Source organism: Sebastes umbrosus, chromosome 10 (assembly GCF_015220745.1).
Source record: "Sebastes umbrosus isolate fSebUmb1 chromosome 10, fSebUmb1.pri, whole genome shotgun sequence".
In the NCBI taxonomy this organism is placed as follows: Eukaryota; Metazoa; Chordata; class Actinopteri; order Perciformes; family Sebastidae; genus Sebastes; species Sebastes umbrosus.
The window spans coordinates 14,071,877-14,099,168 of NC_051278.1; the positions used below are offsets into that span (position 1 = coordinate 14,071,877).

At 41.4% G+C, this 27,292-nt stretch overlaps 2 protein-coding genes across 3 annotated transcripts in view; both read right to left on the reverse strand.

The window, feature by feature from the left end:
* Positions 1-2,553: 2,553 nt before the first annotated feature.
* Positions 2,554-9,402, reverse strand: npas4l (neuronal PAS domain protein 4 like). Its single transcript, XM_037781574.1, has 10 exons — positions 8,432-9,402; positions 8,186-8,306; positions 6,536-6,699; positions 6,215-6,360; positions 6,024-6,123; positions 5,608-5,854; positions 5,413-5,522; positions 4,851-4,986; positions 3,564-4,762; positions 2,554-3,468 (listed from the first exon to the last, which is right to left on the reverse strand). The coding sequence occupies exons 1-10, from the start codon at positions 8,523-8,525 to the stop codon at positions 3,440-3,442; spliced, it is 2,346 nt and encodes a 781-aa protein (XP_037637502.1). The 5' UTR covers positions 8,526-9,402; the 3' UTR covers positions 2,554-3,439.
* Positions 9,403-15,699: 6,297 nt separating this feature from the next.
* klhdc3 (kelch domain containing 3) overlaps positions 15,700-27,292 on the reverse strand; it is a 28,280-nt gene continuing 16,687 nt past the window's right edge. For both annotated transcript variants that reach the window (XM_037781606.1, XM_037781605.1), the window contains 3 exons: positions 21,033-21,106; positions 19,273-19,351; positions 15,700-16,250 (listed from right to left, as the gene is read on the reverse strand). In XM_037781606.1, the coding sequence (XP_037637534.1) occupies positions 16,184-16,250; positions 19,273-19,351; positions 21,033-21,106 (220 nt within the window). In that variant the 3' untranslated portion in view covers positions 15,700-16,183. The remainder of the gene's footprint in view (positions 16,251-19,272; positions 19,352-21,032; positions 21,107-27,292) is intronic.

Genomic DNA, 27,292 nt, shown 5'->3' on the forward strand with positions numbered 1-27,292 from the left:
CATCATCTTAATTTAATATCAGGGAGGCAGCTGTCTGTGATATTTTACATCACTGTCACACACAAACAGCCATTAATCTAAATACTATTTTCTTTGATTTCTAAGTCACCTAACACCACCACTTCAACACAGAGCCATGCCTGCTCTAATAATAATCATCCACAGCTACAGAAAACTCTCTTTTGCTGTTCAGTAATGTGTAGAGACGTGGCGTTATTGGGATGGGATGATGCCGGTGAAGTGAAAAGGTGGATTTTTTGCTGTCTCCCTGGTGTGGACAAATGCGTCGATGCCACGGTCTCGGTGTCACCGGTGCCTCTGGGAAATCATTATCATTCCAGGTAACGCTGGAGCGCAGACAGCAGATGTGGGGACTTGTTAGGAACTTTGTCTGTCATTGTACCCTTCAACAGACATCACTCTTAATTAGGTCTCCATGGATAAGACGAGGCATCTGGGCTGTTTGCTCATGAACGGACCGAATGATGTCCTTTGTGCTCTCATGGCCACACACACACACACACACACACACACACACATGCTCCTCCTCCACTTTTTTCAATGCTTTTTAAGTAATATTCCACTAATGGTATGATATCTGTGTTACTGGGAGGCTGTTGGAGCTATCACTCCATCTAGTGGCTGTTTTAACCCGCATGAGACGACCACAGGGGCTCTGCAGTGCACCAGCAGCTCGGCTGTAGTGCCCCCTGTGAGCTTTCTGCTCCACATTGGTGCTTCTCTGGAGCAGCGTCTCTGTTTAATGACGGTGATCCATCAATCACTTCTTTGTCTAACTATTCATTTATGCATTGACTCTGCTCTGACATAATTGATTTCCCCTGTATACAGCTGATATACTCTCATTGGTATGACCAACCACAAGATGTAAAAATCAATGGAGCATTGAACAGCTCAGTTGTTTAGACATCTGCAATGTGATCAGATGAAGAGAGAGTGCTCATAAAAAAATAGTCTTTGTTATGAATAAATGTTCCTACAGGGTGTATAATTAAAGCTGGACTAATCAATATTTCTATATTAACTAATGCTCACGTTATTAAAGGTAGGGTTGGTAAAGATTTTAACAAAATTGTTTGTTAGTTGAAATTATCAATACATCCCGACAGCAATCAAAAAAACAAATGCTCCGACAAAAAAAAGGAACAAATCCGGTATCTGTGGCTGTTGCACGACTGTAACGCGGAATTCACACCAGAGTTGAAGTGTGAAGTGTGGCCTGTGGCAAGCTGCCATGCAATGTCTATGTAAAGCTGCGGCGGACGCTCCCGAGCTCGGCGATTCTCGTTTTCATTTCGTTTGAAATGCGGACAAACAAAAGTTGGGAGTTTAACTTTTAGCGGTGAAGTGAAGACCAGAGAAGACCCACAGCTGATCAGTAAACAGATCCTGTGACTCCTGTTACACTGTTCGATGTTGACCTGTGTTACAAAGAATTTCTTCCCGCCTGAAACACATGGACACGCCTCCCGGCTGCAGGAAAATGTAATTATTGCGGCGAGCCGCACTTTGCCGCTGCCTGGTTTGAATTCGGCATAATAAGCCTGCGAGTCTTCAACAAGCTGCTGTAGCTTGACAGCTGTGAGTATCAACAATAGACATGTTCATCATTCAAGTTCATTATTATATATCTATATGATAACAGTGGGGGAGTGGCTTTGGAGGGAGGTCTGAAGCGACTTTCTCACTAGATTTAGGGACTTTTGGATCTAGTGCTGCTTTCATTGGAAAAGAGTTGGCAACACTGGGCTGGGTCTTTCGGTGGGATCATTTTTAAAATCTAGTGTAAAAGGAGTGGAATGGAGATGGCAAGTATATACTTGCTGGTTTCTCAAGATCACCCACCCTGCTTTTAAGAGTAATGTAAAAGGTGTCTTTCTCCTCAAATCTAAGTAGCTTTTTGGCATCTTTCAGGTTTCATTGTTTTGGTTTTACAGCCTGCAGCTAAAACTGTTTTGGTTCACTATCGCCTCACCAGCATTGTTCCCAGATGTAGCAAATAAACCCACTGTATGCTACCTGCTCACCACCAAACTGCAGACACACAGTTAGTAACTAGCAGGTGAGCTCAGTTTCAGAAAGTGAATATTGATCTTACATTCATCAGGTGGACAGGAATATGCCTCTGAATGAATACTAATATTGCTCCAGATCTGCTGGAGGTGTTAACAGGCAACTGTTTGCTATCATGTTTTCCATAACAACCTTGTAAGGCGGTAGTACTACCTGTTGGTGTGTTTACAACTTGTTGCACCGCCCCCAAGTGGTTAAACAAAACCAGTTAATCCATGTTTAATTCAGGTAGAAAATGTAGCTTGGAGCATAGCTCCAGATTGACCGAATTTCACTCCATTTCTTGGGACTAATGGTATGAAAGTTTAATGGTGTTTTGATTGTGTTTTAAGGTATTAAAGACTCCAATAACAGAGTGGAGAGTCATGTGTATTTGACACATGCAATACGTTTTTGTGGAAGAAGATACGTTGAATACCCTCGTCATCATATCAACAAGACCCAATGCATTTTTCCATTAGTTTTATTTACATTTCAAACATTGCAGGAATAACACAATAACATTGAACATTCAGTACCATGAAAAAAATAAACAAATGTGGAATTAATAAAATTTACTTTAGGATTCACATTGCAGTAAATAAAAACATTTTTAAGACTATTAAGTGAGAGTAAGGAGTCAAAATAAATACAATGAATGAATGAAATTCAGACTTGGAATGTATTTAGATGTACCAATGAGGTAGGTAGGTGTTTAAGTCACAATCATCATTATCTCACTGACTTATTTATTTATTCATAACAGCATGAAAACATGTGCACTGAGGAAAAAAAGACATTTAAGGAGTGGAAATATTATTTTTAGCAGTCTGATAAGTGTCTTCCCTTCATGTTTTTAAGGCACCTAAAAGCAAACATTTACAAATGGCTCTTTGTTATAAGGAATGATTTATGTGTTAAAGCTCATCCAGGTAGCTTTGAAATCTATAATATTCCTTTATATCATCACGCCTTCTCGCTTATAAACTCCTGTGGCAATGACATTGATAAAGTGCTCAATAGTAAACTGTAGTCACTCAGCGTTAGAAGAAAAATAGACCTCCATTTCAGTGTGTAAGTGTAAAGACAAATCTTTTAAAAAAAGTACCTCATATCATAAAATATAAGACGTCAGCGAAACATAAAACCCCGATGACAGCGGTGGTGAGAAATGAAGACAAAGCTGCAGTCTTGAAGAGCAAATGATCTACTTTAGATGCTTTTCTACATTCAGAAATAAGTCATTTGAAGAAACAGTGTCTCAGCAAAGATGTCCTTTAAACGTCTTTGCTCGCATTCGTCTTTGAATCGCCCATATTTGACAATATGTCATACACGTCGTAGTACATTAAGTCACAGACTTATTTCAGTACAGGTTTTCTTCAGCAAGACCATCTGAAAGGAGACAGAAAACAACATTAGTGGACTGTAACTTTAATATCTGTGAATATATGAAAGGAAAATCATTAGATCAGTGTCTGTGTCGTTACCTTGCTGAAGGCCACTCTGCATATAGTGATTGAGTTGATGCAACCCAGTGTTTTGGTGGCGTCCCAACTGCAAACCGAAGGGATCCGTGACAGTGAACTGCTCTGCAGGCAGCGGGTCCTCTACGATGAGACCGAGGGACTCCGGATCCAACTGATGGGGGTCACATAAGCTGCTTTTCCTTGCCACCATGTCCAGGTCTTTCAGGATGCTGTCGAACACGCCGTCGTCGAGGACCAGCTCACGCTTCAGAGGAAGGGCTGATGGGAGAGGAGGCCAGTCGCAGGCTGAGGGCAGGGTGTTGGTGGTTGCATTTTGGGCCACGTTGTGAAGCGGGTTAAAGGTGTGATACATGGAGAAGCTGCTGGCAAGGGAGGAGATCTGCTGAGCCAGAATACTGATCTCTGCCTGCTCCCTCTCGTCGTAATGGTTCGACTCTGTGGATGTGGGAGACTGGTTGGGGGTGAGAAGATGTATGGGCAACAAATGGTGAGGAACGTGATGCACCTGGACGAGACTGCCCCCCTGTGGCTGCTGGAGGAGGCTGAAGTCATCTTGATGCAGAGCACAGTCCACCGGGCTCTCACACGTGTCCGACACAGACAGGCAGTCTGGAACTAATCGAGCATCAGCCGTACAAGCTGGGAAATCATAGGTGGGAGATGAGGAGGAGAGTGGAGAGCGAGCGCTGAGGAAGGCTGCCTGGTCAAATGTTTGTTCGGCGGCGGCTGCAGGGAGGGAGTCGGAGGGTGATTGGTGACAGGTGAGCCCTGCCTCTGGGTAGGAGTAATAGGAGGGAGAGCACTCAGGGGAGGACAGCAGCTGATCGGTGTATCCATGCACATCCATCAGGAGGTCATGGCTGAGCTCCTCCTGCTGCAGAGGGGAGCCGGAGGAGGCCGGGCTGTAGGGAGGGGTGAAGAGAGCGCCGCTGTCGCCCGAGGGAACAGGTGAGCTATCGCCACGGGAGGAGGCGCACGCCACATAGTATACATCTTGCTCCGACTCCCTCCTGGCTTTGGCAACCGGCTCCTCGCTTTGGCTGTTAGACGTCCTCTGTCTTTTACAGCATTTAGTGTTGCTATAGTTCTGAGAGTGATGAGGCGACTGTTGACCTGCAAAGTGGCAGGTATTTGCCAGAGATGATGGCTTGAAAGCATCGCTGCTGATTTTCTTCTGCAGAAATCTGGCCTCTGTTTCACTGCAAGAGCAAAACAATGAATTAAGTTTGTGACTTGAAAAAAACATTTCTTACACCGTCAGCTCAGGAAAAGTGAAGTTGGTTTTACCTGATGATGAAGTTAGTGCAGCTCACGCTCTTGCACTCAGAGTCCTTGTTAGCTCGAATGTAGATCCAGGTCCAGGACAGATCCTTGCACTGGAGTCTGAGCACCATCTCCACCTGGAAGCCCTCATCTGCCTGCACTGGACGGGACAGGGGAGAAACATTCAGGGTTATTATCATGCACACAATAAAACCAGCGCTCCATCACTAAATGTTCTACTTTAAGCCTGCAAATCCAAAACAAAACTAAAGAAACTAAAATGAAGTAAAACGGTCTTTCTTGTTCTCACATTTTAGAGATTAATGATGCAATTTTCAGCATCCCTGAGCTCTTTCAAACCTTCTCAGACTTTGTTTTAGAGTAAGAGAGGAGTTGAAAATTGACCCTTAAAGTTGCACGCGGCTTGCTTGCTGTAGTTGGTGGTATTTAATGTTCTAAAAAATACTTTAAATATGTTTTTAGTTTTGTGTTCGGACCCTTAACTTGTTTCTCATTGCAAAAGGCTGTTGTCGTAAGTATTCAATCAGTGTAAAACAAGTTTTCCTTCAACAGATCGTACACTTACTTAAACTTCTATGAGAATCTGCACTCAGTGAAAGATCTTCAGGGTGAACGAGACTGTACCACGATCGGTCGGTCATTTCTTCTGACGAATACCCCAAAAAATATAAAACACTGAAAAAGAATGAAACATTTGTCAGTAACCAGCGTGAGAACATTTTTGATTACATCTGTTTTAAAGGAGGATTTATGAATTTACCTGTCTGACAGCTGAGTGAAGGTCATATCGAATCTGTGGACACTGCTGAAGCTGAGACAGCAGTTGGAGTCAGAGCTCGGCAGGCTGTTGACCGTGGGGGTGCAGAGAGCCACAAACACAGGCTGGTTGGTGGAATGGACTGAAGAGGAGGAAGACTGGAAGCTCCCTCTGACCAGCATGGAACAGCAGCTGCCGTGTTGCAGTTTGAAGGCCTTGGTGGTTTGCATACAGCATATAAAGCTCCTCTCTGAAGAAAGATAACAGTTTAGTCTGTCAGTAGCACGAATAGGATAGCAATTCTTCAGAAACTATGAATTAAACGATTTTATGGTGATCAATCTCTTAAATTTGTGATAGTAACTAATCACATTTTAAAATGCTTCACAAAGAAGTGATATCTAAGTCTTTAAAGTTACCTGATGATGAGTTCTTTTCAATATCCAGGTTTGATTTAACAATATCAACGTCAGAGCGTTCCACCATGTCGTAGAAAGTGTCTCCTTGAAGCACATCTATCTGGAAAAATTAGGTTTTTACCATTAGATACAACACATGAAAAGCCAATTGAGAACATTAAAGCACCAAAAGATGTCCCGAGTTGACTCACCATGGAAAGGCCGAGATATTCAGCTACATTTTCGGACACGTAGACCAGCTTCCCCTGTGCCGTAGTGACCAGGATGAAGCCGTGCAGGGCTGGAAGAAAGGCCTCGTACGGCAGAGAGCAGTGAGATCTCACCCCAGCTGGGAGTCCTGAGGGAGGAAAGAGGGAGTTCAGCCTTAGTTACACTCGATGCATCTCTGCAGGTTGTCTTTGATATAGTCCCTGTGGTGCTGCAAACTTACTCCCATTTTGTTAAACAGGGACGCAGGCTGAATGTAGATTCGTAGTTCAAAGATATTAAAGAATGACTGTGAGAGGACTCACCCTGGAAGAGAACAGACTTTCTGATGTAGGCACAGATGGCGGCCATGGAGTGCAGGTAGGAGAGACGCTCCTGGTCCTCCTGGGTGATGGGCAACAGAGCACGCATGTCCCTGATCTCATGATTGATGTGGTCCCGTCGGGCTTTGGACGCTCCTTTGGTGGATCTGTGAGAGACCATGGTCACGGAGGTCAGAGGTGGGAAGAAAACTGAGGGAAGTTTGGTCCACTGCCACACTTGCATTTAAAAAAAAACTCTGTCCTCCTCCAAGAGACAAGTGTGGAGGAAAAAAAGAAATCAAATGAAGACAAAAGGAGTAATTGGCCTGAACCAATTTCACAATTCAGCCTGGTGTGCCTCTTCCTCAAGGGTTCCTATGGAAACTGCTGATATGAGAGGCTGTCGTGTCAGCGGCAGACACGAGGGCTCTCAGCAGACTTTGTCTGTGTGATCAGTATCTGTCTGGGCCCATCCACCGAGAGCCGGGGGTTTTTATAGCTGCCAAGGCTTCAGCGTGGGCGTCACACACAAAGGGGAGGCTGGGCTACTGCTGCTCCCTTCATTGCCTTATAAAGTGGGTGTCCTCGGAGCGGGGCGCCCCACGTCACAGGGACACACAAAGTGCCACAAAAGGAGAAATCTATCAGTTTGTATCGCAGCGCCTTAACGACAAAGATCCACTCAAATTATGTAACTGATAGGATGTGTTTGAGGATTATTTTTAGAGATACTCGACCAAGATTTTAAGCCACAATTAAATTCACAAAAACATTATAAATTGCCACTAGTAGACTATTATTCTATTATTTCAAAGTAATTTATTAATGATTCTGCACCAAAGCATCCTGGTATTGACTAATCTGAACCAGCTTGATATGTTTTAATGCAGTAGGGTGAATAAGCCTAATGTGGGACATTTTTTTGCATTTCAGATTTCTGGAATATATTGTGATATGAAGCCAATACATTAAATCCAAACCCCAGTACTACATCAGAAATCCCCAGGATGTGTCCTAATCAGATATCACTCATAAAATAAAGTTTTCTCAGAAAAATGTTGATTTTCTAATGTGGGACAGTCATGTCCAAAATGCGGGACACTGAAAAGTCTGTTAAAAATCACCTTAATTAATGTAGGAAACATTCAAATTAAATGTAGCAAATGTGCAATCCCATGTTCAGTAATTTTAACACTCAATGTTATTGCTGTTACAAAACCGAGGCTTATGCGTGGATGTTACATGGAGAATCGAGCAACATCGAACAAACAATAAGACTATAAATGATAATAAATAAATAAAGAATAATGACTATAATAGCTTTCAAGCATTTAGGCATATAAGAAAGCCATAAAATATCAATAGTTTTGTTGACTTGTATTTGTTTGAGGAAGACCTACACCCACTGGAGCTTATAGGTGTCCCACATAAAGGCAGTGTCCCACTTTAGCAGCACCATTGTGGCTGGATTAGTCCACATCACACATACAGTAACAGGCTGCAGACAGGAGAAAACTGGATTAAGTGCTCCCTGTGGTGCATTCACTGCAGGGTTGCAGAGTTAATTTTCTAAAACAGCCATGTGTTGATTCAGCCACTAGAGGACATGGAGCAGAGAGGAAGAGGAGGAGGAGGAGGAGAAGAGTCACTGACCTGAACCTCCTGCAGAAGGAGCTGCGGTGATCCTCAGGCAGATGATGGGAGGTGCACGGAGCACTCACATGACATCTGCAGGAGTTGCACCAGATAGTCATTTTGATGCTGATGTAGCCACCTAGGAGGTAAAACATACACATTTAATAAGTGTAAAAAATATATATATATATATTAGATTTTCCTTTAAAAACACACATTTTTGAGATATAAACTAATGTTGTCCCTTGGTTAAAGATGTCCTACCTACCAGTCCTCTACTGCTCCTGGCCTGGATGAGGAGTGTCCAGCCTTTGTGAGCGTCCCTCCTTTTATAGCCCCAAAATAACCTCTCCTCCATCTCAACAAGAGGAAAAAACAAAAAAGGGAAAATGTTGCCTGTTGCTTATTGTGACGTGATGACAGATGATCGAGGCGGGTTATATTTAGTGAAGTGAGTCCTATAAATAACTCATCAGATCAGACGCATTCTAGTGGTAAAGATGTGAGATATGATGTCATTATTTCATATAGAAGAAATGTGTGTGCGTGTGTTTAATATGTGATGTTTCACGAGAGTAATCATGCAGTGTGAGCAAATATTGTGTTAATTAGATAATAAGAAAATATTGATTTAGTGGCCAATCAGCAGCACCTGATGCTCAGAATAAAAGATGCTGCGTTTATTGAGGACAGTTGAAGTTCACATATATAGTCACTTTGATTCATATAAAGAGAAAGCTTTAAGTGTTGTGTGACTATTAATTATTAATTAAGAGTTCATTCTCATCGCAACAGCTTAGATTAAAATGTCATTAGCCAACAAACACACACAGTGACACAGAGGGACTATTTCCCAGGCGGAGGGATATTGGTTGACCACGTGTTTAAAAATGGATTTTTCACTCATATAACATCCATATTGGATAAACAGACCAACCTTTCTTACTTTTATATTTGTAATGGTATAGAGACACCAAACCAGTTTTAACTCGTGTAACCCACTGTAAAAAAAATACTCCATTACAAGTGAAAGTTCTGAATGTAAAATCCTAAAGTAAAAGTATAGCAGTATTACCACTTAAATGTACTTAAAGTATCAAAAGTGAAAGTTCTTTTGCATAAAATGCCCCCCTGTGAATGATATGTTATAATAAATTACATTTCAACACTGATGCATCAATGTGTAAGCAGCTCAAGGACTTTATATACAGCTAGGGAGGTTAATGCACTGGTTCCCAACCTAGGGGTCGGGCTCCTCCAAAGGGTCACAAGATAAATCTGAGAGGTTGTGAGATGATTAATGGGAGAGAAAAGAGGAAAAAACTAATTTCTGATACACAAATATGTTTTAATTTTTTTTTAAATATGTATATACAGTATATATGTGTATATTGTATACATACATATGTACACTAGAGCTGTCAAAGTTAACGCGATAATAACGCATTAGAACAAATTTTAATTTGTCGTTTTAACGCCACTATAATTTCTTCATTAACACAATTGATCTTTCAGTTTTAAAGTTAGAGTGAAGATACTGGTATCATATGAAACTAGAAAACCTAAAGAATCCATTGTCATACTAGCTTGTCGGGAACGAGGCTAAATAACGCTCCTTGCGTTAAATGTTGGCGAAGAAAAACTGGCATGGCCATTTTCAAAGAAGTCTCTCGATCTCTGACCTCAAAATATGTGAATGAAAACGGGTTCTATGGGTACCCACGAGTCTCCCCTTTACAGACATGCCCACTTTATGATAATCACATGCAGCTTGGGGTAAGTCATAGTCAAGTCAGCACACTGACACACTGACAGCTGTTGTTGCCTGTTGGGCTGCAGTTTGCCATGTTATGATTTGAGCATATTTTTTATACTAAATGCAGTACCTGTGAGGGTTTCTGGACAATATTTGTCATTGTTTAGTGTTGTTAATTGATTTCCAATAATAAACATATACATACATTTGCATAAAGCAAGCATATTTGTCCACTCACATGTTGATAAGAGTATTAAATACTTGACAAATCTCCCTTTAAGGTACATTTAGAACAGAAAAAAAATTTGATTAATTTGTGATTAATCGCGATTAACTATGTACAATCATGCAATTAATCGCGATAAAATATTTTAATCAATTGACAGCCCTAATATACACACACATATACTGTATATACATACATATGCATACATACAGTATGTGTATGAAGGCATTACCAGAATGGAGGCATATTATAAGAATATAACCGCTGAGTTATTTTTCATGATGCACTTAGAAGTTAAACACAACAGCCTGAGCACAGCATCAGAGTTTGACTGCAATGTCATTATCATTCATATCTCAGCAGAAAACCAGCTTGATGCATCATTGTTTAATTTCTCAACAGATTTCGGAGGCAGTCGGCGATAGCAGTTTGTATTCACAGGGCTTTAACTGCGTGTGTGTTACTCACTCAATTAAACCCCTGTTGGAAGGGAATTAAGCTACAGGTCTGCGAATGTGACGCACTGAGAGGCAGAGCGGCTCGTTCACTCACACAGCATTAGTTCCTTTAGCAGATGAATAGATTATGGGCGTCACAAAACATGACCGAGGCATATTAGAAAACCTCGCATTTTATTAAAGGCTGCAACTCATCTCACAGGAGTTACTACGGATTAAAGTTTCCCTGTGAAATGGTGACTTGTTGCTTTCTTTTACGTCAGTTTTGCAGGACTTTAAGCTACAGCTTTTATCCTCTAAGGGCTCGTCCTCTGTTAATGCCTCTTTTCTCAAATCCCCAATTTAGTGGCCCCAACAACGCCGGGAGGCAGAGAACTAGAACTTGAGTGAGGGAATTGCACAGGGAGAGGGTGGACAAGACAAAACAAATCACTCCGAACAAATCCTCGGTCTGATTCTCAAGGGCCAGAGGGATCGTCTGAGTCCTGAGGGGAAATTAGAGAGTCATTTGGCCGAGTGTCTCCTCGCATTAGCGCCTGCGTAGCTGGCCACGGCTCCGGGGCCAGACAGAGGGACCCGGCGCAGCCCTGCTTCCTGTGTGCGGCGGGGCCAGGCGGGACAGGGTGTCTCTGCTGCTTCACTTTAAGCTGACCCTCCGTCTGTGGCCTGCACTTAACACTGAAGATAACACTGGCTTTATAGCACGGGGCTGGTGACAGACAGGAACAAACTGCCAGGCCGCTGCTGGTAGCAGAGGCAAAGATTGGAGCTGGGGTTCAGGGTGAGACACTTTCTAATGATGGGGACCCCCCAAAGCAGCCGCACGCGTCCCATTAGGTAGTCTGACAGCCAGTGGGGAGGGGGTGTTGGGGGGGGGGGGGGGGGGGGTTGGGTGGCACCATGGCTTCAGAGTACCCACTGAAGTAGACAATGAGGGCTATCAGACAGGCCGGCTGGGGCAGATCCAGCTCTCTGGATTTCAGCAGGAAGCAGAAACTGCAGGGTTCAAAGAACTGGTGACTATTAAACTCCACATACAGTAGCGCCAAGAAGAGACCGAAACCCATAGATTAAGAGGTGGAAATCTGGACGCATCTGGCTTGTTCTTTAAACATCATATTGAGGTCTTCCACTGGGTGGAAATGAAATAACTAACTGCAAGTTTCATTCATGATTTTAGTGGGCCTTTTTATTTTGAATTCCAAAAGTCCAACTGTGTGAATTAAATCAAATTTTTAGGCGTCTGATTTTGCAGCTTTGCTCTAAAATAAAAGAAATTAATTTGCATGCGTCATTTAACAATAAATGCTAAACATGTAGGAGACCATTTAATTGTTTCTTTAGCCAAATCTGACCCAGTTTCACACCCCATGATGTGTAGAGCAGCGATTCTCAAAGTGGGGTCTGTGGCACTCTGTCAGGGGGTCTGCGAAGTAATTTGCTATAAATTATAAAAATGTGCTGTATCATTAAAAAGTACATATCTACAGCGACGGGAGACTAAAATTCGTCATGTGTCTTCGGGTGCTGGCGATCAAAGCCATGAAGCCGGAAAAAGCTAAAGCGACATTTGATAACAAAGCACCCGGAACATAAGAGCAAAACAAACTGGTATTAACATGATTCAAATTGAAATGTGTTTCTGTTTATCACTACCAAACAGGTCTGAAGTATTTAGAATATAAATAGTTCCTATGTCATCTAAGAGGACAAATGGTAGTAAGCATTAGGCTTAATCAGTGTTTCGATTACTAGGGGTCGTTTCTCCCCTTTAGGGGGTCCCTGAGCCCATAAAGTTTGAGAACCCCTGGTGTAGAGAGTCTATTTGCACTGGCGAAATATTATATATTATATATATATATATAAGACTGACATGTTCAGGTCAGTCTTCAGTCCAAATCCGTACAGCTTTTAAAAAATCATCATCCAGTGCAACAAGTTCTGATGACGGAATAAGTAACGAAACCGAATGTAAAATAGATACAAATGTTAGCAACTCAAATTGTCTCAGATTTATTATTGATACAGTAATAAAGTATATTGCACAGGAAGTCCTGACCAACCTCGACAGTCCCCTCTGAAAAATGTGTCAAATATAAAATTAAAATAAAAACAATGAGCATAGGGAGCCTTCACAAAATTTATCCAAATACACTGCATACTTTGTTCTGTTTTTCCTCCAGGCATTCTTTGTTGTTTATGAATTATTCAACCATACTGTACACTACAAGCCCTAAAGATAGAATACACTTCTTGGCATGAAATCAGTTCTGTCACGTACTTCTGCTTGGCAAATAATTACTGCTGAATAACTTAATAATGAGTGTACGCTATAATTTAATGATGCACTTTTTCTTGAGAGAAGCGGGTTTTTCTAGGTTGGCTGTCACCCTGCCAAGTTTGATCAACTATTTGCTCACAGAGTTAAATGAGAAATAACAGGAAACTGTTTTACATCACTGCTTTTTAAAACGTAATGCCAATCACTAACCTGTGAGTGACCATCACTGAGGAAATTTGTTGTGCAGGTATTTTATTTTTTTACCATAGTGTCTATTGTCATTTGCTTAATATTTATTCAATGTGATATTCCTGAAAAGTTCTTGACTGAAAATACCATCACCTCTGATCTTCACACGCAACAAGGACCAACATCCTGAAATAAAAATGACTTCCACACCACACATTAGAAAAAAAAAAAGAAACATCAGTTTGCCATTTGGTGTCACATAAACAGTTTGATTTGTTCACCAGTAGTTTGTTTTTTGTGTGAACACATGATTAGCTTCCCTGTGGTTTCACTGCATTAGCTGTTGTATAGTCCAAGTATAACTGGGGTACTGAGGAATATCAAGAGTGTGATATGTCCATGTGCAGTGTACAGGGCATAAGACTGAGTCACATTGGCACCACCGGTCTAGAAATAAAATTCAGAATTGGTTCGGGCAGACAAAACGTCTCAAACTCTGGAACTCTACGGAGGCAAAAAGCAGCATCGACATGTCTCCTCTCTGTAAGGCCTGACATGCCACGGTTGGCTTTAGTGCAGTTATCTGGTGACTTCGACCTGCGTTTAAGATTGTTTACACTGCTTTACATGACATACACAGATCTGTAAACATTTACCATGTAGGTCAGTGTTATCCAATCCTGATGTTTGGGACCCGGAGCCATGCAGCTAATCAGAGACCGATTGATACAGATTTCAATTTAACTGTCTGGTCGGACAGAAAACAACAGCATTCATAGTACCAAAGACCAGGACTGAAGAGCATTGATGCAGCTCACAAGTGCGTGGTAACACAGTTCCTATTCACATCAAAATAAATAGGCAGTATAAATAAAACTCTTTTGCCTGTATATTCATCCTCACCAAGTCACTCATTTCAATGTCATGCCGTATTACTTATTGTTTATTAAGATTTAAAGGATGTCTGGTGATATTCTGTATTTTTTTTGTCAACAAATCCCATAAAAGACGGGAGACATTTTTCTTCTAGGGCTGCAACTAATGATTGTTTTCACTGTGGATTATTTTTCTTGATTAATCGATTAGTTGTTTGGTCTATAAAGTGTTAAAAACGAACTGGTAAAAAATGACGATCAGTGTTTCCCAAAGCTCAAGATGACGTCCTCAAATGTCCTGTTTTGTCCACAACTCAAAGATATTCAGTTTACCGTCATAGAGGAGTAAATAAACCAGAAAATATTCACATTTAAGAAGCTGGAATCAGAGAATTTTAACTTTTTTTCTTAAAAACTGATTGATCGATTATCTAAATAGTTTATGATTAATATAATAGTTGACAACTAATCGATTCATTGTTGCAGCTCTAGTTTCTTCATAACAATGAACGTGGCCACTTTAGTTTACTTTGAGTCAATCCTAAATACACACAGTTCTGACTGTTCAGACTGAAAAAAGTCCCCAAAAATGTTTAACTGTTGCTACAGTGCCCAGCTGTTTTTGGCAATGATTCAACCTTGGTTGGTACCGTTCAGTAGGAACAAATGTGAGCCACAGACAGCGTAGGGAAGTGCTGAGAGATGGACTAACACACTGTAGGTTTTGGTCTTTTTATGAGATTTGTTGACTATATCAAAACTATAGAATATCACCAACCTTTATCCTTTAACTGAAGTGGATGGAGATGAAAGCTTTACAATAAAAACACGTCCACCACTGCTGTGTTTTCAAAGTTTTGTTCTGAAATTTGTAAATTAGAATAAAAACACACAACCTGAATAAACACCCCCAATTTGAGCTATTCCAAGTCATCTTCCAGCTGTGGTCGGTGTGTATTCTAATAACAGCCCTTATGCGTTAATAACATCTGCTCAGGTTCAGCTTTGCTCGCAGTCGCACACAAACACACTGGTTTCTCACCGATAAGCAGGTCGCGAGGAGAGTCTCTGATCGCTGTAGGATTGTCTATAAGAGGAACAACTACATTATGCATATTAGTGATCATCTCCCCCACAATAACAGGCAAACTGAAGCAGATGGGCTAGGATCATGTGTAGACGGGACCATGAGCTTACACACATACACAGTATATATTTGCATCATGATTCCCTTCTACATTTGGCACTGAAAAACAAACAATGGGGTGAGGGGGTGAGGGGGCGAGGCGGCGTGGCAGGTGAGTCGCAGTCTTCCAGTGACATTTCTTGGAAGAATACGACAGACAACCACAAATACGAACTTCCCTGTGAGGGGAGAGTAGATGTCTAATGTATGGGTAGTCTTATTAAAGACTCGATGATACATGCTATGGAGGGAGGTAGATGGATTTGATTATTTTACAAGGCGGACAAACTGCTCACCTCAGTCGCCCTGCAAATCACCTTTGAGATGGAAAGATGCTCGCCAAGTTATGATGAAGTAGGGTAAAAGGTAAGCATTGAAAGTCAGTCAAACAGAGCCTTTCACAAGCATCACACCACATACCCAATACTCTCTCTCCTTGCATTTAACACCAAAGTAATAAGTTAGCCTCGTCCACGCCATACACGGTGTACATAACTTCATTTCTCGCAACATTTACAAGGTTTTATGACCTAGTTAGAGCTGCAAGATATACAAACTCCATGACCATCTCAGTCTCTTTATATCTGGAACAGAAGGATCAAAATTGTCTCTTAGGGGAGATCTGTTGAGTGAGACATCAGGATGACATCCTCAACAAAGAGGTTAGCTCTCAAGACCTTTGGCTGAAGTTCTTGTCTCTTCCTGTGCTTAAGATTAGAAGTCTATGATTATCATAGGCTGATTGGATTTCTAGAGAAGCTAGAAAGAAGACAAAAAGGTGTCAACAATTTCTGTCGCGTGGAACCAGTTTCTCGAGGTTTAAAATATCCTTAGGCATGAGAGCGCTCATGGTGTCCAAGGAAGTCATACGCAGGATCTTTTGGTCAGTAATGAGTTTTCACTTGAAGAATGTGGGGAAATTAATCCCATACAGATCCAAACTCTACAAAAACAGTCCGTCGGAGCTCAGTTGATTAGAAAGAGAAAGAGCTCAGGGTGCTGAAACAGAGCGAGGAGTCCTGGTTCTGCTTCACATTCAGCGGTGTCAGCCGTGGGAGGAGAAGATGGGCCTGCTGATGTTGCTGTTGGTTGTCATGGCTGCCAGTTCCCACCTGGACGGGAAGAATCAGAGGCAAGCGTCTTAGGATACCTTCACATGTTTGGTCCAGATCATAGACTGTATATAAAGCTGGACGACATGACAGCTCCCCAAAAGTGAAGCCAGATCATCTCGATCGCCCCCTGGTGGAGTATCTCACTGATATCATTGAAAAACGCCATATTGACATGCCAGGCGCGAAAGCTTGACAGGCCTAGCAACAGTAACCAAGGGGGCTTAGCGAAGGGGTGAATTATTAGTCCAGACTGTAACTGGGGGAACTGCTACAATAGACGGGGTACGACACAAACGCATAACACCTCTGGTTTAAGTCCTTTTCACTTTCTGATGGATCAGGGGATAGTCTCGCACTTGTGCTGAAGTGCATACTTGTTACCATGGTTACCAAATGATCCTGCATAAATACAGGCTATATTTATTCAGATTGAGAGACTGCAGGTTAAGTGTGAAAGCACCCCTTAATCTTCAGGAAGACTAAAGGCTCCAGTATACTCCAAACTGACTAAATAAAATCTAATTTTTCCGATATCCATTCAGTATTTATTTCTTTGCACTATTTGTATTGTCTACAGCCAACAGAACACTTAACTTGCATATAGACGTTTTATTTTATTTCTCATTTTGTTGTTGGTCATTGGTGCTCTTTATATATATTTATATATACACCTATCTTACCACCACTTGTGTACATGACAGTTCTATAAATAAAGCTAATTCTGATTCATTGGGATTGCTGTCGAATATGGCACTGTGGGCATATACAGTTTTCATTTTTTTTGGGTAACATACTGCTGTCTGATTTCTTTACCTCACAATCCCGATGCTCTTAATTAACTTCAACTAGAAAACAGACCTTTATGGTTTGAAATATCCAAGATGCTCAAAATCTACTACAATGACAGTCAATCAAGCAATTGCGTGACATTTGCCACCCCTTCCACGCCACCCCCTTTGTCCGAGCGAAGGGCTACGACGTGGACGAGGATGAGGGAAGGCCCCGCTGTAACACGAGAACCAGGAGCAGGGGCTGACAACAGGGTCTAGTGCTGACCTGCTGACAGGTCAGAGGTTGAGCTCCAGATTGTTATCACTGGCTCTGGTTTCACACTCACTCCCTCTCAATCGCTTTGTTCGTTTTTTTGTTTTGTTGTGCGCGTGTGTGTTTAAGAGGGGAGATTGGCACTGGAGCTGGAGATGCCAGTGAGGGGCGAAGGGAGTTAACCACAGTCTTGTGACCCCACCGAAAACCCTCTGAGGGTTAGAAACACAACTGCAAAGTGGGGAGTGTGCAAGGTGGCAGCGACAGTGCGAGAGAGATGAGAGGCTAAGAGGAGTAATTAGTATCAAGTTCCATGGGGTCCATGTTCCTAATGAGTATTCATTAACGCTATTTGAGAAATGGATATATGCTTGGAATGGAATGATTGTGTGAATATTATTCCCTATGAAGCAAATTATTATCTTCTATATTACTGGGAAAAATAAAGGAGGTTGGCAGACAGTAATTGCAGTAACGTATTTTGCCTTTACATGTTTTAAAAATCGAGCTTTAACACAGTTATTATAATTTCCCTACCCTGTGATTACAACGTCACAACAAATGAAAGTGGTGCTCTCAAGCTTTTGAGTCTCTCTTGCAACTTTAAGTGTCAGAAAATGTCCAAACTGTCAATGAGAGGGGAAATAGATGTAGTATTAAATTATCACAATTGTTTCTTTAGGCAGCAATGTTGGCCTTACACTTGCATTACAGTATCTTTAAAAATCTCAAAAGGTGCTACATGTTCATTTCCTACCAGCTTGCAACGGAGAAGGATATTTTTTTGCATTTATTTATTTGATTTAATATTTAATTGTATTATTATTTCACACTATTTCACTAGCTTCATAGAAAGCAAGTTGTTTTGTGGCTGACTGTGTAGGTATTTTATTTGAAGTAGAAGCAAAAAAAGAAATAAAGCAGGTAAAACTGAAATTCATATTTTAGTCATATCTAAGATCTCCATTTTTATCATGACCTTAGAATATTAAGTGTGTCTGTATCTAGCCACAGATAAAGCAGATATCTTCTGCACACTCGCAGCTCAAGCAGCCAATGCGAGGAAGTGCTGAGTAAAGACGGCAGAAAACAATTTCTAAGAGTAAGCTACTGAGCCAGTGACTAAGATTGTTACATCCTGTCTAGCTGAAACAGAACCATTAACTAAACTACAAAACAAGGGTAATAGATAATTCAATAATAAATGTCTCAAGTAGCAGCTTGTCTGAGAAATAAGGATCTACTGGTAGTTTTTCCTCATTGAAAGAATAACAAAGAACGGCACTGAAGGCTTTTCTAGATTGAAAATATGTTTTCGCTCTTATTCCGAGTGGCTTCGGAAAGAGTTTGATTGACAGATGATTCATCCAATCACCTGCCAAGTATTTTTTTGTAAGTGCCTGCACTTTTCCAAACAGTTTCTAATGACGGCTTCTCAGATGGTTCTGTGTAAACAAACCATCTGGCATGTCAGGTTCGTCAAATATTGAGAAGCTGTTAATTCACTTTGTGTGCTACGGTTTGGGAAAGGTGGTTTAGAACCTTTACGGCTTTGTTTAATAATTTTATGAACAAAATCAGGGCATCATAAAGCCGAAACATGCCGAGAGAAATATTTTTTCCAATGACACCAAATGAATCAAGAACCAAATTGAGATGGTACTCAGTGATCCTCACTTGGCTGGTGTTAGGTAAGTTTTTGGCTTTGTTTCATCATTATTGTCTGTATGATATAATTACATACAAATTTTACATGTAGGGACTTCAGGTAAAGTCGGACAAAAGCCTGAGTAAAACCTACCACTGGTTAAATGAAGGATAATGAGTCATAATTTGCCTCTTTGAAAAACAGCCTCATTACTGAGAGAGACATAGCGGCGGCAGCAATGACGAGCACAATACATACAGCATGAACAACAATGTCAATTTTATGACCAAATAGCGCTAATGTTTGAGAAGAGGATGCTTGTCTGACCTGATATCATGTGGGAGTCCTGACGTTTCCAGACTGTACTGAATAACAGCTAGTTTGCATAACGTCTTCAAATTAGGGCCTGAAAAGAAGAGAAAGTGCAATGAGTCATAGACTGATCAGAGACACTAATCATATTCAGAATATCCATTTCAGCTGTGGGAATTCAAAATGGATCCAGATCTAAGAATCTGGAGATGAAAGGGGTTTTTATTTCCTCTCCGTGGTGTGAAAATCACCATGTTCCTGTTTTTACCAGACCCAAGAAAAAACAGCTGAAACAAACAACAGAGGGCATGCAGAACATTATAATGGCAGTGTTAAATCATCTTAGTACACAAATCATCTTATTCCAAACTCCCCTCTCAATTATTATCACCGTCATGGCTGCTCCACCATATGTTCAGTGACAAACAGTGTGAAGGCACACGCGACTGGCACGTGGAGGCGAATGCCCCAGGGGATGCCACCGGGTACTGCCAGTCCCATACGGTCTCTGTGTAAACCCACCTACACAAACTGTGACCTGACAGCATTACAGGCTACCCCAGTGCAGGCAGGAAATGGCTATATTTGGTAGTCCATGAGACGGAAGTATCCCATGTGATAACAAAAAGCAGGGCCAAGGCCAGGCATACTGTACGTACTAGGCCAGGTGAGAGATGAAGCAGTGGTGTAAGGAAGGTATCTAGGTTCTATAAAAATGTATTAAGGAGACCACCGTATAGCTTATTTAACCTTATTTAAAGGGATTGTTTGGGTATTTTGAAGTGGGTTTGTATGAAGTACTTATCCATAGTCAGTGTATTACCTACAGTAGATGTCGGTCGGCATGCCCTCAGCTTGGAGAAGAAGACAGGAGTTACCGCACGAGCCAAAGCAATGTACTGCTGTGGACGGTTCCGGTAGCAAAACTTATTTTATCCACTTAAACAAATCATTAACAGTTTAAGTGTACGCTATATTTAGAATATTTTGGCCGGTTTACCTTGCCGTGAGACAGCTATACAGTCTATGTTTCCGACGGAGAACTGAAGCCGTTATCTTTTGCAACCAGACTCCATTGAAAAAAAATGTAATTTTACCTCACAGAACACAGGGGGTTGCTGGTCTACCGCTGCCTCGATCGGTTAGTTTGTTTGTGTTATTGTGCGACTTTGGTTAGTTCGGATTCACCAAAGTCACACAATAACACAAACAGACTAACCGATCAAGGCAGAGGTAGACCAGCAGCCTCCATGTTCTGCGAGGTAAAATTACAGTTTTTTTCCAATGGAGTCTGGTTGCTTTGGTGAGAGCACAGATGGATCCAACGGCTTCAGTTCCCCATCGGAAAGGACTGTCTGACTGCAAGGTAAAGCGAGAAAATATTCTAAATATAGCATACACTTAAACTGATATTGATTTTTTTTACTGTAGGTGGGCTTTTCTTTTAGGTGGATAAAATACATTTCTCTACCAGCCCCGTCCACAGCAGTACATTGCTTTGCTCCCGGACCGGTAACTCCTGCCTGCTTCTCCAAGCTGGCGGCATGCTGAACGCCATCTACTGTAGGTAATACACCGACTATGGATAAGTACCTTATACAACCGCACATCAAAACACCCGAACAATCCCTTTAAGGTGGCTGAAAATGCTTTCTTATTTACATTTGCAACCTGGGGTGGTATATGGGGATTTATGAATCTGATTGAATATCTGCATTACACACCTTCTTAAGCTAGCAAGAGAGAGAGACACGGATAGTGACAAGGATACTTACTGAAGTCTAAGATATACAGGTCTGAATGATCCATGAGGTTAAATTCATCACCCATTCCTTGCTCTGGACAGGGGCTGTAAAAAGAATAAAAACAGTGTTTTTTAACTTACAAATGATCAAAGCTTCAAACCTATCCAGGAGGACAACAGTAACTCCTTAAACTTCCTGCCTGTTATCATGAGCATGAGCCACACAACTTGCCAAGGTTGTATTCGCTACTCATCTGTTTAATGGGGCAACTTTATTGTTTCATGTCATTCCTAGAATTCCCAACAATTATTGGCCAACAGACTCACAGTTATTGACCTTGTCATGCACCCTCTCACCATCCTTCTTTAATCGCTGAGGGTTCATAATCAGGAAGCCACAGATTATTCTCAAAAAGAGCAGTGCTCTGCTCTGTTTATCATGGGCTGGCATGATTTAAGCCCACAGGAAGTGGAGCGCAGCAGTGAGACGGCAGGCTGGCCCGTGCTGATAGTCTGCCAGACCTGTGCAGCCGTTGATATCACTGCACATCTGTTTCCTGCCACGGCTAAACACACAAACACCTGTGACACACCTGGTGCACCACAGCTTAAAAAAGCCTAGCTGTATCTCTTCAGTCACCATCTTTGTATCAATTAATCAATCAATATAAAATGCATAACACGGCTGCTTGGAAGGATATTGTATAAAACAAACAACTCAAAGTAACAAGTGGGAGTTTAACTATAATCTTAAGGAAGATTTATTCCCACAGACAGTGAGTATATTCCTGTAAATGTACTAGATGCACATCATTGCTTTATGTCCACAGTGCACCAGGAGACCTGTCCAGATTAGTGGATAAAAATGCACTTCACAGTTTTACACTACCCAGAGGACAGTTTCAGCCAGACAGGTACATTCACCAAGCAGTTTAGTGTCTATAAATATCTATCATGGAGAATAAGTGAGGGATTGGGTTGCCAGGTTTGGTCCTTAAGAATAGCTTTGCAAGATGCTTTACGCTACGCATGGACTGGCCAGTGACTGGCAAGTGTCCAAACAAAGACTCCGTCAGACACCACTACAGTACTGTTGAAGCAATCTCACAAAAACACTTGGTTTGAATTGCTTGGAATTACATGTATTATACCTCCCTTTTCCTTCAGTCTCTTTTGCTTTCATTCTTCCCCCAAACCTCCTGCTGAACACAAATACTCTCTCCTCCGCCCATCAATCTCTATTCCTCTTTCCCGCTGTCCTCTCCATCGCGTCTCCCTTTGCTGCGTGTTCAGGATGTTGTAAGGGTTTTACGTTGCTAATCTTCCCTAAACAAACATGGTAGTGGCTTAAAGCGGCCAGGAGAGGTGCAGAGCACGAGCGCAGTCGTCCCAGGGGGCCAGCTGGGGAAGTCATTACGCCCCCCTGCCCCCCAGGAGGTGATCCACCCGGGCTTATAGCACGGGCCTTAATCAGAATACCCTCAACCACCCAAGCCCTCCGTCATCATTAGACTGTCCACTCTACTGGACCTGCCGTTCATTGATGGCTGTAACATTACAGTGGTGATTAAAAATGGTAGTTTTCAATTCTGGCTCATTTCAAAATCAAGAGAATGAACACTAATAGGGACTTTGTAATTTAAAAAAAAGAAAGACGCAACTATGAGACTACTGCTGAAAAGGAGTTGTGCGACAATGAGTCCTAAAACCTGGAAATGAGTTAAAGTTTTAGCACTTCCGGTTCCCTCGTCTGGAAGTCAATGGGTTTTCAGTTAGATGCCTGAAATAAAGTCTGTGATTATCACAAGCTTAAGAGATTTTAACGTTTTGTTCTATGATATAAAATACGTCAGTAAATATCCCACTTGCAAATTTTTAAACTTTTACGTGTCTTAAAAAAGACGGTTTCTAACAAGTGGCTGAGACTACAAAACATCATCACTCCGACTGGTCCGCCTTTACAGCATCGTTGTGTATACTCGCGCTCATGTGACTGTGCTGTAGTTCGTTTACAGTCTAACGTTGGCGTTTGCATTCACACTTCAAAAATCATAGAAGTGTTCATTTGTGAAAATTACCTTGCAGAACAAAACGTGTAAGTATCATAAACGTTTGTTTGCCACAGAGATTATTTTCTGCAATAGTCCAAAACCCAACCGAAAAATCCCATTGGTCCTGGTTGGCCTACAAAAATACGTAATTCCTGGAGCACTCTCTTGATAAATTGCTACAAATGCCACATTTGTATCAAACTTAATTAAACCATATAATAATAAAGCAATCACAAAAGCACCTTATATAAACCGCATGAACACTGGTCAGAGACTTTCATGATGACACTGAACCTTATTTGCGGAGAGGATATTTTCAGTCTGAAATGTCCTGACACACAGTCGGCTGTTGGATGCCAGAGGGCCATCATTAAGCATCCATGGCCAACAATTGCCTGTAGCTTTAGCAAGGTGCCTGCCATTATTGGCTCTAGTTGGTCCTTATCAATTGCTGGTCACGAATTCAGCTTGTTGAATATTACGACCTTTATTATCTTTCATGAAATTGGTTTTACATCCCCTGCGCATGTTTATTATTCACTACCTATGATCATTGTGCAAAGACAAAAACTGCTGTGTCACTTTATGAATAGAAAAAAATTCAAATCTTTATTGGTTGTATTAGATACTGTGTGTGTGCAAGTGACACTACCATCAGTTGTCTGTGTCCATAACAGAAGTAATGAAAAGTAGCAGCTCTATCCAGAGAGCACACTGCAGTAGCTGTCAACTACTGTGCGAGCTCACATGGAGAGAGGCCTTGGATGCTGACGCGTTAAAGGGTGCAGATAAGAGGTTGCTTTAACAGAGAGCAACAAGAGAGATGAAGATTGCATCCCCTGGGACGAGGCTTTCTCGCATGCTCGTGGACTATGTCGGCCTGGGTGTGAAATCCAGCAGAACATTAGGGAATGGTAATGCTTTATTGGTCACCGCAAAAAGGAAGAGCCTGAAGAGGATCATAGAAGCAGGGGAAGAAAAAACAGAGGTGGTTGAGAGGTGTCTGATGGACTGGCAGTAGTTGGAAGCGGGAAAGTCACGGTGTGCGACTTTATGTGGCATCCTGGAGCTTGATGGGTCACTTTGTTACTCGATCAGCAAAGTATCACTATGTGTGAAAGTGCTCCTCCCCCTACAGCAACAGTGGTTCCCAGTCTGAATGAGGCCTGAGTGATGCCGCTCCCCCACTAACAAAAACACTGGTTGCTATTTCAAACAACACTCAATGAGGGTGTCTAATCACCCAATTGCCAGTCCTTTCTAGCAATGCACTGCCTGCTCCACCTCATTATCTTCCAAACCTGGGTCTAAAACCAGAAGAAGAAAGAGCTGAAGTACAGTCCTAAAACTAATGATGGAACAACACAGAGCCTGGGAACACTCCAAATTGTCTTGAGTGTCCAAGGATTTAACTGCAAAGAAAATCTGCAAAAGGACTTTCAGAAACGGCCACATTGCCACAAATGAAGTGACGAGAAAAAGATTGAGCTTTGGAAAAAACTCAAGTAACACCTCTGCTTTCTAAGCACAAACACCAATGTTCACAATATATCAGTGGCTTCATTGACCATATCCTCATTCTTGGAGTGATACGATCTGCATCCTTTTCCTTTCTCCACTTCCTATTGAACTTTGGAACTTCAGAACCATCTCACAGGAACTCATCGTGCACTACAACTTCCTGCAGAGCACCTTATCAGGATGGCCAGACATGAAATCAAATTATTTCAGTACCACTTTGGAGTGAAAACATTGGGAACAGGTAGTGATAACACAACAAACAAAAAACAGACAGCAATTTCTAAATTACTTGTAGATTAATGGGCAACATTATTTAAAAAATAACAATTTAAAGAATACATAAGACTGTGGCTGGACCGTGGCAAGACTATTCAATTGGTTTTGACCATTGTAGGAGGAAAACCTTTCCCCTTTCAGAGGATTATAGCATTCATTTGAGATTTAGCTGCACGCATAATGACACACAGTCAAAAAAAAACATTAAAGGGACTATTTGCAATAATTTTTTTATTGCCAACGTGTGAACAGGTTGTGCCTTTATTTTCAGCTCCGCTACAGGGCTAGCAGTGTGCAACGATAGCTAACATTCGGTTAGAAATGAGGTCCGCTAACGGCAACAGACGACCAGCCCCCACCACAACTCAGACTCCAACACAAACTCCACGGAAGCAAAAAAAACCAAAGTAATATCTAGTGAAGCCCGTCTTGCAAAACAGAAATGTGACCGACGTCGGGGGGGAAACTAGGATCAAAATCATCCGGGCCTTCGATTCATGGAGGGACCTTTGTTTGGTAAGCATGTGAAATATATAGTGATATTGTGCTTTTAGCTGTCCATCACATTCAGTCTTGTGTGTGTCACTTCACTGTTTTGATCGATGCTCGCTCGCATCTACATAGTGCGAGCAACAAGACACTGACTGTTGTTGACTTAACGGCCACGGCTGTCACTGTGCCTTTAAGTAACTTACTGCAAGTAGCCACAATTATTTGATGATAACATTCATTCTTTTGCCCTTTATTTTTACTGTCACTTTTAAGTAAAAACATTTTTATTAAATGACAAAGCCTACAGATAAGATCTGATGGTACAGTTGGTGTGTTTACTAGTCTGTTAAGAATACAGCAACAGTTTTGGAGCTCAACTTTCTTAAACAAATCCAATAGACTTGGTTATCACAGATCGATAGATTCCCGTTCATTTATCTCAACTGTCTCACCTCGTCTTACCGAGCTATCTGTGTCCCCTCCTGGGCAGTGGCTGGACAGTGGATTAAGACCTGTAGTTGCCCAGACCTAAGCCCCATGCAGAGGGTGAGACACAAACTACAGCTGGCTCCCAGAGAGAGACGCCTGGCTTCAGATTAGACAGAGGAGATGCCAGCCTCATGCATCTCAAATTGCAACCCCTGTGGACAAAATGTAGTTGGACTTGGTGGTGGTATTGGAGAGGAAAAATGGTCCTATAAATCTCAAGCATACACAAATTTAGTCCCCTTTATCAGGACAGGTTGTTATCAGCCTAGCCGCCTATAAAAATGAGTTAGAGAACATTAAATAGTGTTTCAGGACCTTGAACACAGCTGGTTAATATACAGGGGAAAGTCTAAAGGGTTGTCAAATGCTCCTCTGTAGCTGGCGGATTCGTGTTGGAAAAATAAGGTACTTCCTCTATAGACCCAATCTTTGCCTGCAGCTGAAGACTAGCGTCAAGGTCAGCCACCAAATAGGAGACACTCACAATAAAAAATACTGACCAACATACAGTACAGTGGCTACAGACTTAAGTTTTAGTAGATGTATGGTTAAGGTTCATGCCTTCTTCTTGCATTTCAACCTTTGTATGTGCGTATAAATTGTACCCTGCACAGATGTTATACATTCCAACTAGAGCTGCAACGATTAATCGATTAGTTGTCAACTACTAAATTAATCGACAACTATTTTTATAATCTATTAATTGGTTTGAGTCATTTTTAAAGAAAGAAAAGTAAAAATTCATTCTCTGATTCCAGCTTCCTAAATGTGAATATTTTCTGCTTTCTTTACTCCTCTATGACAGTAAACTGAATATCTTTGAGTTGTGGACAAAACAAGACATTTGAGGACGTCATCTTGGGCTTTGGGAAACACTGATCGACATTTTTCACCATTTTATAGAACAACTAATCGATTAAATCGAGAAAATAAATCGACAGATTAATCAACAATGAAAATGAAAAAGTCCCAGCAAATACATATGTTCTACTAATAATAGATATTTTTATTTTTATGTATTTGTATTACTGTTTGATATGTGTGAATGCACTGTCAGGATTGCTACTTCATTTCATTGTACTTTGTCTAATGACAATAGAGGAATTCTACTCTATTTCTTCTATCAGAGTAGCTCATTAGTAAAGTAGCCACTTTTGCAGGCCAAGGGATTGTGTCTTCATATCCTGCTCTTTTACTATTGCTACAAGTATTTCCTGTCATGCTAGTTGGATCTAGGGCTGAACAATTAATCAAAACTTTATCAAAATTGCAATATAGCCTACTGCAATTTTCAAATCGCAGGAGGCGCAATATTTGTTAAAGGTGAAATGGCAGTCAAAATATCATTTTAAATGAAATGATGTCATGCTACAGAGATGTCCTGGCCCACACACCACATCTTTGTTTGGTACAGATCCCAGCAAAAAATCCCAGTTTTTCAATGAAATTGAGAATAATGATG